Source organism: Radiomyces spectabilis, assembly GCF_025331425.1.
Source record: "Radiomyces spectabilis strain NRRL 2753 chromosome Unknown BYT42scaffold_3, whole genome shotgun sequence".
NCBI classification, from domain to species: domain Eukaryota; kingdom Fungi; phylum Mucoromycota; class Mucoromycetes; order Mucorales; family Radiomycetaceae; genus Radiomyces; species Radiomyces spectabilis.
In genome coordinates, this window is record NW_026251928.1 from 661,045 (window position 1) to 673,663 (window position 12,619).

Here is a 12,619-nt window from a genome sequence, read left to right on the forward strand (position 1 = left end):
ATTCAGAACTACACGAAGTTAAACGAATTTTTACAGGTCCAACACTTCAAAACGGAAGGTGCTCCGGCGTTGCGGGAGATTATCGAGAAGGTCGATTTTATGTGCAAGGTCGATCTCAAAAGCGAATATGTGGTGGTCCCTATCTACAAAGACTCTCAGAAATACTTGGCATTCGAGAACAAGCAGATAGCTTATCAATACACTTCCCTCGCTTTTGGCCTGAGTGTCGCGCCGAGAATTTTTTTGAAGCTGGTGCGCTATGCGACTGAATATTCACGGGCGAAAGGTATGCGCGTAGTCTATTACCTCGACGATTTATGTATATTAGAGAAACAAAAGGACGCATGCGGATCTCGGTACAGAAAGTGATCGATCATCTGGAGCGGCTTGATTTCCTAATCAACGAGCAAAAGAGTATGCTAGAGCCACAACAGTCCCAGGAATATTTGGGAGGCCAGTTCGATACCAAAAAGATGTCCAGATTTAGGTCGCCTGATGATTGGCTGATTGATCGTCCGAAGGAGTCAAATTCTTCCCCAGGGTAAAGTTACTTTGTATTTATCAACTATTCCAAAGGGAATTCGTGTGAATATTCTTTTTACAGGATGGTTTCTGGCAACAATACGTTATACCTTTTCGATGAAGTTTTAGGAAAGCGACATCCTCACGAGACCAAAAAATCCGACACAATCTAGTCACAACACAGCAGGCTTATCTTGCAATGACTTTTTTTTTCTATTAATTCAAGAGATGCTTGTGAGGCCCCTCACATTCTCTTCATGCTCTTCTTCCCCTTTAAACAAGATGACCAACGACTCGAAATTCTTGAAAAGCTACAAAATAACAAGAAGTGAAGCCAAGATACATGGCTCTCATCAACTGTAAGCACAATTGAAAAGAAATAGCTCGGTAGTATACATGGGTGAGCTCACCTCTTTGCCCTAGTTGCGCTTTTGCCACCACTGCCACCACTGCCTCCACTGCCACCACGGCCACAGCATCAACCTATTAGGCCAGAGTTTCATTGCGACTCATCGCACTCATTTGTTCACTTGACAAGAATAAAATTGATAATGTTGGGGAAGGAAATTTGCATTGACAACATAACATCTGGCCCTTGCATATTTGAATTAGTGGCTCGAAATTTCCGTTTGTTTTCTGCCGTACTGGTACATACAGCATTTCAGAGATAGATGCACTTCGATTTAGTCTCTACAGCGTTTTCGTTCTGGCATGGATGTCTGTTTGACGTTGATTGCCCAAAATGCTTTAAAATAACTTCGAGCTTTGCATCAGTGTTATGATATATAAGAGAATTTGGAACAAAAGAGACAATGATAATCCTCTCAAACTGTTGGATGTGTTTATTTCGATTAATGTGATCTGCCTATTTATACTTTTAGTCTTGAGTCAGAATCAATAATTATCAGTGAGCAATTCTCGGTTATAATGTGTATTTGGAAGGACCGAGATGATTAATGTGACAGCGTTACCCATATGAATTGATCTCGCGTTAGATCCAAGTTATGGATGGAGGCTCAATCGGCGTTCTAATGGAGAAGCTCACTCAAAATGGGAACACGTCTAAATTCCGTTTTTTCCTGTTTGGGAAACATCAGCTTAGGATGAATATCGACAAGTAGTGGATACATCACAATGTGTAAATACGAAAGTTGTCACCGAAGCGAAGGATGAAGAAATGTACGAGCTCTCTGAGCCACGCTTTATTCTCAGTTATATAATAATAAAAAATTTCCTATCTGCTAATACTTCAATCTTTCTATGCAAGCGTGTAATGGATCAACTTTTTTGAGGATATGGGAAAACTTCAACGAAACCATCATTGATAGCAGGGGCCGGTGCGTACCACTTTTTTATCCTTCGCTTCTGCGGCAACTTTCGTATTTACACATGCGACTAACCCAAAACTCAAAGTTTCTTTTAAAAAACTTTGTCAATCAACGCCAAACAGGCATGCATGCCAGAAAATTCTGCTGAAATTAAATCGAAGTGCATCTATCACTGAAATACTGTATGTACCAGTACGACAGAAGACAAACAGGAATTTCGAGCCACTAATTTAAATATGCAAGGGCCAGATGTTATGTTGTCAATGCAAATTTCCTTCCCCAACATTATCAATTTTATTCTTGTCAAGTGAACAAATGAGTGCGATGAGTCGCAATAAAACTCTAGTCTACAAGGTTGATGGTGTGGCAGTGGTGGCAGGCAATAGACTGGTGACGGCAGCCGAGGAAAGCGTCGACGAAGACTGGTCCGTCCGTACCGCGAAGTTCTCGATCGTTTGCTGACTGTATCTTACTTCGACCTCATCGGCCCGAGTGGGCTGTACGTTAACAGGCTCATTGAAGAGCTCCAAGCCAAAGTCCTTATATCTGCTAAAAAGCGCCGAGACGTCGTCTTGATTTTTAAATGTTGCAAAAGCACAATTAGGCAAAAAGTAAGCTCACCCATGTATACTACCGAGCTATTTCTTTTCAATTGTACGTACTTTTGGTGGTCGAGCTTGGGCCACATGGATTACAACGATGTTCTTGTCCTTCATGGCTGCGTACACCTCACTTGCTGTTTCTCCAGATAGACGAGAGCCATGTATCTTGACTTGAGTTTTCTTTATTCTACAGCATGTACAGAATGCTGGGTTGCTTGTCACCTTGTTTGAAAAAAGATAAAAGAAAAAGGAGCATGAAATTTGGTTAGTTGCTTCTTTTTTTTCCCATTCTCGTTCTGTTATCGCCTGTCATGAACGTCATTCACCACCTGCTTGCTGCTTTGGTTCCCTGGTCTCCACACCGACGGTCGATCCAAGTCTGTTTCACCTGCTGGCCACACCAAAGTAATTTGTCATAGACCGCTTTTTGTATCATCTCTTTCATATGTATATTCCATTGCATCAATGAATAAAGAACCTTTTTTTTGCCCACCCTATTTAAGGCACCTTTAAAATACCTACCATTATTAAAATGTTTGGGAGTTATGCGCGCTAATTTTCGGTCACAAGGCAGCCACATTGGGTTTTTGCTACATTTGTCGGCTTTGATTGGGTAATTTTTATAAGATTGGTTGAAACGAAACCAGACAGCTGTTGATCGGCCCGACCTTTGCGCTCGAATTTTTAACATGAAGCGTAAAGCTCTGATGGAAGATCTAAAGAAGAACCATGTTTTGGGAAGAGTCGTTACCCATGTACACACGGCGGAGTTTTACAAGCGAGGCTTACTGCATCTTCATTTGCTTTTGGTGTTACTCCGGAGGATAAGCCGAGAACACTTGATGACTATGATCGTATCGTGTGTGCCGAACTTCCTGACAGAGAGAGATTTCCTGATCTCTACGACACCGTCAGCAGATGTATGATGCACGGTCCGTGTGGAACAACGCATCCGAGGTCTCCCTGCATGGAAAACGGCTCATGTAAAAAGCGTTACCCGCGCTCCTTCAAAGAAGCTACTATCGAAGATCACAGTGGTTACCCGTTATACCGTCGTCGCAACAATGGTGATTTTGTGGTCAAGAACCATGTCCAGTTGGACATAGATGGGTTGTTCCCCACAATCGATATCTCTGTGCAAGATATAACGCTCACATTAACGTCGAAATCTGTACTTCTCTGGAAAGCGTCAAATACCTGTACAAGTATGTTTACAAGGACCACGATCGTGCTGCAGCAGCAATGTATCATGCCGGCAATGACAGAAAATGTCAGGCTCCTGACCCGTTTGCGCTTTGGATGCAGTTCCACCAGCATTTGGCAGAAGACTATTTCCATTTTTGGAGCAATCAAAATCAAGACAATGATCATCAAAATTGAGCCGCCCCAAATCGTGTACGATCGCGCTTTGCTGGACATTGACGAGCATCTGAACCGCCAATCGAGATCACTGCTGAGTTACGATCGCTTTGTTCTTCCTGATCGCCAAGAAATTGGCAGAAGCACACTTCGCCGTCAGCCCAGACTGGTAAGAGAACAATTCGATCTCATCGCAGACGCTGCCAATGTTCCCCAAACACACGAGTACCTAAACCGTTATCAACATGCCGTATACCACGCAATTCTCTAGAGTGTCACGCATGGAAGCAACGAATCAGCCCGATTGTTCTTTGTTGATGGTCCTGGTGGCGTCTTTACCCTTATGTTGTTGTTTTTATTATTCCTTTATATTTTACTGTATGTATTTTGTCTTATGCTCCTTTGATTTCATCCTTTGCTATGATTTTTCAAGTTATTCTTCACCTTTATGTTTTACTGTATGCTTTTTGTCCTTATGTTCCTTTTGATTTTATCCTTATGCTATGTTTCCCCAACTACGATTTTTTCTGTTATCTATTTTTGTCTCTCCATTTAATATTATACGATGTCTGACTATTTCTGTTCTTAACTTTGTGTACATATTGTTGTTCCTCTGTCGTGGATGAAGAAAATGATCGCTATGTGGCGGTAGGTCAGGGGGGGCAAGATCCCCGGGAAAAAAGAAAAAGAGACTGTGCAACTCTGTTGTCCATTGAATACGCAAAGATTTATGCGCACATCAACTAAATCTTACCGAAAAATCAACCGCTTATTGACAAAAGATTAGAGTTAAGAGAACACCATGACCTTTGGATACACAAATTCGAGTGCGGAGTTCTGAATATTGGAAATGGAGCATACCATTTCGAACACATCTTTAATCAGCTACTATTCCCACTAGCCTCAGAGTAACAACAAACTACAGACCGAAAGAGCATAAGTTTATGATCTTTAAAAGATAAACACGTGCTACTATTAAAATTATTGCCAAACTAAAAACCAGTCGCCGCACGCCAAAATTTGCGAGCTAAAAAACAGTTACATGGTGTTCCTTTTCATCATATGGATTTGGCAGCTACTTCGCTTGGTGTTATTTATTCATTCAAAGATGTTGGAAAAGTTCAATGAAAGAGGAGAATTTTCTGTAAAGGGCATTGTCAATGTCGATCTCGCGTCTTTGTAACATTATTTAATAAGTTGTCTTTGTCAGTAATGTGTGTCCTTTTGATTTTTTTCTTTCCAGTTTTCGGTGATTAAAGGTGCATGAGCAGAAATGCTTTACAATGTAGCTGATCTGGCGGTACATCATAGCAAAGAAAAGAAATTGGACTTGCCTTTGAACCAAATGGTGTACCGGAAAAAAAAACGATGAATACGGACCGCCAGGTAAGCTTCTTCTTCGATGCGGAAAATAAAATTGCTTCCAGGGACACTTAAGCGATGGATCGGTGGTGTCAGCTTGAGCAGGCAAAAAATATTGACGTGACCAGAAGTGACGGCAATTTCGAGTTGGATTCCAAATATCGAGAGTCCCCCGAATGAAAAGAAAGAAAAACAAATAAAGTACATGATGATAAAAAAAAAAACAATGGTCGCGTCAGTAAAAACCTCATAAAAAACCCTGTGGGAAAAAAAGAGGAAAAGACTGCGAAAAGAATATGTACATGAAATATAAAATACAAAATACAAACTATAAACTAAAAATACAGTAATCGGGAAGACATCTCGAATACCATATGATGAGAAGCAATCCAAAGGAGAGGAACATGAAGAGGACACGTAAGCGTTTTTTGATGAAAAAGAGAGTCACACCACCAACGATGACCTTTGACATCATCCAGTTTCGCCAGATGGATGGATGGATGGATGGATGGCGAGAGAAAGTCAACTTGTAGCATCCAGAACTTGTCAGGCGAAAAGAAACGGAAACCGGAAGCTGGAAGAAGGATGGAAGCAAAGGAGAGGTGAGTCTGTTTTGCCGGAGCAAAATCGATGGTGGACCACTCGACGCTTACCTTTTTGAGGATTGTAGTCGATTCAACCAAGTTATATACACGGGATAAGAATGGTCTGGATAATGGATGCGGATGGGATTTTGATACAATGATAGTGAGGGTTTATCAAGCAAACAGAAAGAGAGAGAGAAAAGCAAAAGAAAAAAGATAAGATTGAAGACAAAAATATATGATTCTCCATGGATGAAACAATAGTCACCCCACTGATGCATGAATTCATAGATCGAAGCACGTCTGCTTATGTATTATTCGATTCATTGAAAATTGAAAGAGAATGAAAGGACATATACGTATAACTGACAAAAAAAACAAATTGAATGATGCTACAGAAGAACGCCGGTCGTATCATCAACCACTTTTCTTCAAAAGAGCTCTACTCACATTTTTATTCGAAAGACGACGATGCTCTGTTTGACCATAAATGGCGCAAACGGCATCTTGCTGCTGATTGTTTCGCCTATTATTGTGGAAGTAGGCAGCGAGGCATGTTTGAAAGATAAAAAAAAGAGGTTTAACAGGCCCTGATAACTTAGTGTAGATCATGTGATATACAGATCGCTAATTTCCCAAAGATTTTAATTATGTAGACTAGTAGCGCCTGTTGATCTTAAAGATCACAAAGTTATGCTCTTTCGGTCTGTAGTTTGTTGTTAATCTGAGGCTAGTGGGAATAGTAGCTGATTAAAGATGCGTTTGGAATGGGATGCTCCATTTGCAATATTCAGAACTCCGCACTCGAATTTGTGTATCCAAATGTCGCGCTTGATGGTACTCTAATCTTTTGTCAATAAGCGGTTGATTTTTCGGTAAGATTTAGTTGATGTGCGCATAAATCTTTGCGTATTCAATGGACAACAGAGTTGCACAGTCTCTTTTTCTTTTTTCCCGGGGATCTTGCCCCCCCTGACCTACCGCCACATAGCGATCATTTTCTTCATCCACGACAGAGGAACAACAATATGTACACAAAGTTAAGAACAGAAATAGTCAGACATCGTATAATATTAAATGGAGAGACAAAAATAGATAACAGAAAAAATCGTAGTTGGGGAAACATAGCATAAGGATAAAATCAAAAGGAACATAAGGACAAAAAGCATACAGTAAAACATAAAGGTGAAGAATAACTTGAAAAATCATAGCAAAGGATGAAATCAAAGGAGCATAAGACAAAATACATACAGTAAAATATAAAGGAATAATAAAAACAACAACATAAGGGTAAAGACGCCACCAGGACCATCAACAAAGAACAATCGGGCTGATTCGTTGCTTCCATGCGTGACACTCTAGAGAATTGCGTGGTATACGGCATGTTGATAACGGTTTAGGTACTCGTGTGTTTGGGGAACATTGGCAGCGTCTGCGATGAGATCGAATTGTTCTCTTACCAGTCTGGGCTGACGGCGAAGTGTGCTTCTGCCAATTTCTTGGCGATCAGGAAGAACAAAGCGATCGTAACTCAGCAGTGATCTCGATTGGCGGTTCAGATGCTCGTCAATGTCCAGCAAAGCGCGATCGTACACGATTTGGGGCGGCTCAATTTTGATGATCATTGTCTTGATTTTGATTGCTCCAAAAATGGAAATAGTCTTCTGCCAAATGCTGGCGGAACTGCATCCAAAGCGCAAACGGGTCAGGAACCTGACATTTTCTGTCATTGCCGGCATGATACATTGCTGCTGCATAATTATGTAGACTAGGTGGAGCCCGTGATCTTCAAGATCACAATTGGGGATATTTATTGGTAGACTTCAGGGTATACTATATTTTTGGTGAAATGTTCATTTGAAGTTTGTAAAAATGAACTTTCTTTTTTAAGCATTACCTTCAGTGCAGATGGTTTTTTGACTCTGGAGAAAGCAACGTACAACTGTCCATGGGAAAATACTGACGCCGGCAAATATAGCCCAACAGCATCCAAGGTCTGACCTTGTGCTTTGTTAATTGTCATTGCAAACGCTAATCGCACTTGAAATTGGCGTCGTTGAAATTCAACAGGAGATTGCATTTCTGTGGGCTTGAGCTTGATTCTAGGTATAAACACCAATTTTCCTGCATGTTTCCCGGTTGCAATTTCTGCCTCGATCACAAACTGTTGGAATGAGCGGCATATAAGCCTCGTTCCGTTGCAAAGACCGTTGGATGGATTGAGATGCGTAGCAGTATGACAGGACAACCTATTTTTAGTAGGAGTCGGTGTGGTGGAAAGCATCCCAGGATTGATCGAATTGAGAACCTCCACGGTATGCAGCATTTGTTGACTTTCATCACAGACGCTATCTGCGCTTAGATACTCTGTTGCCTCTCCTGGAAACTGTTCCAAAAGGAGATCATTGATTGTGTCAACGTCAGAGTTTTTCGGTGTAAGGATAGCGCGGGATGTAAGGTACTGCGAAGAAAGATTCTCTTCCCGAAAGTCATGAAATATAGCTGAAGTCAAATTTTGCAAGTTTTCGCCAGGAATTACCATGCTTTGGGGGATGCTGATATAGCTTGTATTCAAGCGTGTAGGCTCTGTCCCATTACCAATACGTAGCAAGTATTCACTGAACTGTTGAAGTTCCTGTGGACTTTCGTTTTGTTGTGGTCTCTGAACTCGCATATTGATCGTCAGGCGTAATGTTTGCACATGCGATCAAGAAGCAGAGCGGTTGATACACATATTGACGATATCGGGACGCGACCTTCGGGGAACCACAGGCAGAACTTGTCGAAAATCACCTCCAAACACTACCAACTTTCCTCCAAACGGTACGGATCCAGACGTGGGTTTTCAGCTTTGAACAGATCTCTAAATGTTCGATCTACTGCATCAAATGCAAACCGGTTTATCATCGATGCTTCATCCCACATGATTAGCTTAGTAAGTTTCAGTAAATGGGCAAGCTCCGTTCTGTGAGACACGTTACAAAAGGAATGTTCGTGCGTAGTCAATGGTATCTTAACCGTGAATGGGCGGTACGACCACCATCCAAAAGGAGAGCAGCTGTTCCACTGGATGCGACGGCTAAAGCAATTTCTCCATTTAAGATAATTAAATGAAATGCAGAGCATAACATGAAGTAAAGCATAGAGCAGCAAAAGGGAGGAGGCAACGATAGAGAGGAGCATGAGGATAGGCATAGGGGTATGTGGATGGAGCAGCAAAAGTCGTCTCGTTAGGTTTTATGGCCGTGGTTGGGGGGGGGGAGGGGCGGAGTGGATCGAGTAGACCTCTCAGTTTGAGAAGTGCAAAGAACCATAGTCCCGACACAAAGTAGTCCAAGTGCAGCTGCACCCTAAAGATTTTTTCATTCTTTTTTTTTTTTGATGAACCCAGTGAAGGGTGACGAAGAAAACCCAGTGAAGGGTGACGAAAAACCCAGTGAAGGGTGACGAAGAAAACCCAGTGAAGGGTGACGAAGAACCCAGTGAAGGGTGACAAAGAACCCAGTGAAGGGTGACAAAGAACCCAGTGAAGGGTGACGAAGAAAACCCAGTGAAGGGTGACGAAGAAAACCCAGTGAAGGGTGACAAAGAACCCAGTGAAGGGTGACGAAGAAAACCCAGTGAAGGGTGACGAAAAACCCAGTGAAGGGTGACGAAGAACCCAGTGAAGGGTGACGAAGAAAACCCAGTGAAGGGTGACGAAGAAAACCCAGTGAAGGGTGACAAAGAACCCAGTGAAGGGTGACGAAGAAAACCCAGTGAAGGGTGACAAAGAACCCAGTGAAGGGTGACAAAGAACCCAGTGAAGGGTGACGAAGAAAACCCAGTGAAGGGTGACAAAGAACCCAGTGAAGGGTGACGAAGAAAACCCAGTGAAGGGTGACGAAGAACCCAGTGAAGGGTGACAAAGAACCCAGTGAAGGGTGACAAAGAACCCAGTGAAGGGTGACGAAGAAAACCCAGTGAAGGGTGACAAAGAACCCAGTGAAGGGTGACGAAGAAAACCCAGTGAAGGGTGACGAAAAACCCAGTGAAGTGTGACAAAGAAAACCCAGTGAAGGATGACGAAAAACCCAGTGAAGGGTGACAAAGAACCCAGTGAAGGGTGACGAAGAAAACCCAGTGAAGGGTGACAAAGAACCCAGTGAAGGGTGACGAAGAAAACCCAGTGAAGGGTGACGAAAAACCCAGTGAAGTGTGACAAAGAAAACCCAGTGAAGGATGACGAAAAACCCAGTGAAGGGTGACAAAGAACCCAGTGAAGGGTGACGAAGAAAACCCAGTGAAGGGTGACAAAGAACCCAGTGAAGGGTGACGAAAAACCCAGTGAAGGGTGACGAAAAAAACCCAGTGAAGGGTGACAAAGAAAACCCAGTGAAGGGTGACGATAAACCCAGTGAAGGGTGACGAAGAAAACCCAGTGAAGGGTGACGAAAAACCCAGTGAAGGGTGACGAAGAAAACCCAGTGAAGGGTGACAAAAAAGAACCCAGTGAAGGGTGACGAAGAAAACCCAGTGAAGGGTGACAAAGAACCCAGTGAAGGGTGACGAAGAAAACCCAGTGAAGGGTGACAAAGAACCCAGTGAAGGGTGACGAAAAACCCAGTGAAGGGTGACGAAGAACCCAGTGAAGGGTGACAAAGAACCCAGTGAAGGGTGACGAAGAACCCAGTGAAGGGTGACAAAGAACCCAGTGAAGGGTGACGAAGAACCCAGTGAAGGGTGACGAAGAAAACCCAGTGAAGGGTGACAAAAAAGAACCCAGTGAAGGGTGACGAAGAAAACCCAGTGAAGGGTGACAAAGAACCCAGTGAAGGGTGACGAAGAAAACCCAGTGAAGGGTGACGAAAAACCCAGTGAAGGGTGACGAAAAACCCAGTGAAGGGTGACGAAGAACCCAGTGAAGGGTGACGAAGAAAACCCAGTGAAGGGTGACGAAAAACCCAGTGAAGGGTGACGAAGAACCCAGTGAAGGGTGACAAAGAACCCAGTGAAGGGTGACGAAGAACCCAGTGAAGGGTGACAAAGAACCCAGTGAAGGGTGACGAAGAAAACCCAGTGAAGGGTGACGAAAAACCCAGTGAAGTGTGACAAAGAAAACCCAGTGAAGGATGACAAAGAACCCAGTGAAGGGTGACAAAGAACCCAGTGAAGGGTGACGAAGAAAACCCAGTGAAGGGTGACAAAGAACCCAGTGAAGGGTGACAAAGAACCCAGTGAAGGGTGACGAAGAAAACCCAGTGAAGGGTGACAAAGAACCCAGTGAAGGGTGACGAAGAAAACCCAGTGAAGGGTGACGAAAAACCCATTGAAGGGTGACAAAGAACCCAGTGAAGGGTGACGAAAAACCCAGTGAAGGGTGACGAAAAAAACCCAGTGAAGGGTGACAAAGAAAACCCAGTGAAGGGTGACGAAGAAAACCCAGTGAAGGGTGACGAAGAAAACCCAGTGAAGGGTGACGAAGAAAACCCAGAGAAGGGTGACGAAGAAAACCCAGAGAAGGGTGACGAAGAAAACCCAGAGAAGGGTGACAAAGAACCCAGTGAAGGGTGACGAAAAACCCAGTGAAGGGTGACAAAGAAAACCCAGAGAAGGGTGAGAACTCGAGAAAAGAAAGAAAGAAGAAAACCCAGAGAAACGTGAGAACTTTAGAAAAGAAAGAAGAAAAAATAAAATAAAACGAGTTTTTGTAGTTTTGCCGAGCTGAGAAACAGTCACAGGTGCTTACCTTAAGGAATTAAAAAGTTTCCCTCGTTCTTGTGATAATCGGACACCTTCCGTGATAAATCACTCAGAATTTTACCCTTCGCAAATAAAAAAGCAACTTCATCCCTCAAGAACCGAACGCACATTATAATCGAAATACTCTGACGCAACTTAAAACCGAATTTCGTCTATACCCACTTTTCGTCCCCTTTCGTTTTAACTCTCTTATAAGTAGTTTCCCTCGCCACATAGAATACCCTAAAAAGTCAAACTATCCCACTTTTAATTAAACTTTTCATGTGCCACACATGTTGCTTCCTGTAAGGGGTGCTTTCTTTGATTAGCTTTTTCAACGTAACGTAACATGACTGTATATTGCTCAAGCTGTAATTAAGTTGGCCAGCTGCGTAGGACCCATCGTAGCTGCTCGTTAAATCGCAAAAATCTTATGAGTGAAGACGTGGAAATGACCGAAGCCAGTGCAGCCGACAGCCTACTGTTCCAACTACAACGAACCAGGGCACAGCCATCGAACATATTCCGATTGTCCTCATAACGCCGATCGCAGACTTTCAACATACTGTACAATATCACATGCAAACGGCTATGCTTCCTTAACTCTATCACAGGTCCACTTGCTGCGGCGAATGACGACGACCAAGATTCACACCAGGGAACCTTTCAGCAGGAAGGCGCCAAGACCATGCCGGCTTACTTAGATAAGCCGCTAACTTTTTTGGCTTTCGATTGGTGCGTAACTTTTTTTTTCTTTTGCTGCTTTTTTCTCCTCATTCTCTTTCTGTCATTGCTCGTCATCAACGTCATCGTCCTCTGCTTGCTGCCTTTGATTTCCCTGGTCTCCACACCGACGCTTGATTAAGGTCTGTTTCATCCGCTGGGCGCATCGAAGTAATTAGTCATAGACCGCTTTTTGCATCATCTCTTTTATATATATATTTTCTGGCATCAATAAATAGAGACTTTTTTTTTTGCTTACTACCTAAGACACTCTCAAATACGTAGCCTTTCAAGCCATATTACAAAGAAAATTTGGTCTTTCCGGACGCTTGCCGCGACTCTTGTAAATTATATGCACAGTTGCAGAAGTCTAAGTATGCCGCTCTGTCAGATGTCGGCACTTATGGTGATGAGCTCG

General features: G+C 43.0%; 2 protein-coding genes across 2 annotated transcripts; both read left to right on the forward strand.

The window, feature by feature from the left end:
• Positions 1-11,097: 11,097 nt before the first annotated feature.
• BYT42DRAFT_491751 (uncharacterized protein) lies at positions 11,098-11,310 on the forward strand (the record flags this gene model as incomplete). The annotated part of the gene is made up of 1 exon (XM_051564101.1): positions 11,098-11,310. A coding segment is annotated over one exon (213 nt), but the record flags the coding sequence as incomplete, so codon positions are not given.
• Positions 11,311-12,097: 787 nt separating this feature from the next.
• On the forward strand, positions 12,098-12,468 carry BYT42DRAFT_559234 (uncharacterized protein). Its single transcript, XM_051567098.1, has one exon. The coding sequence runs from the start codon at positions 12,167-12,169 to the stop codon at positions 12,341-12,343; it is 177 nt and encodes a 58-aa protein (XP_051426008.1). The 5' UTR covers positions 12,098-12,166; the 3' UTR covers positions 12,344-12,468.
• Positions 12,469-12,619: the final 151 nt, after the last annotated feature.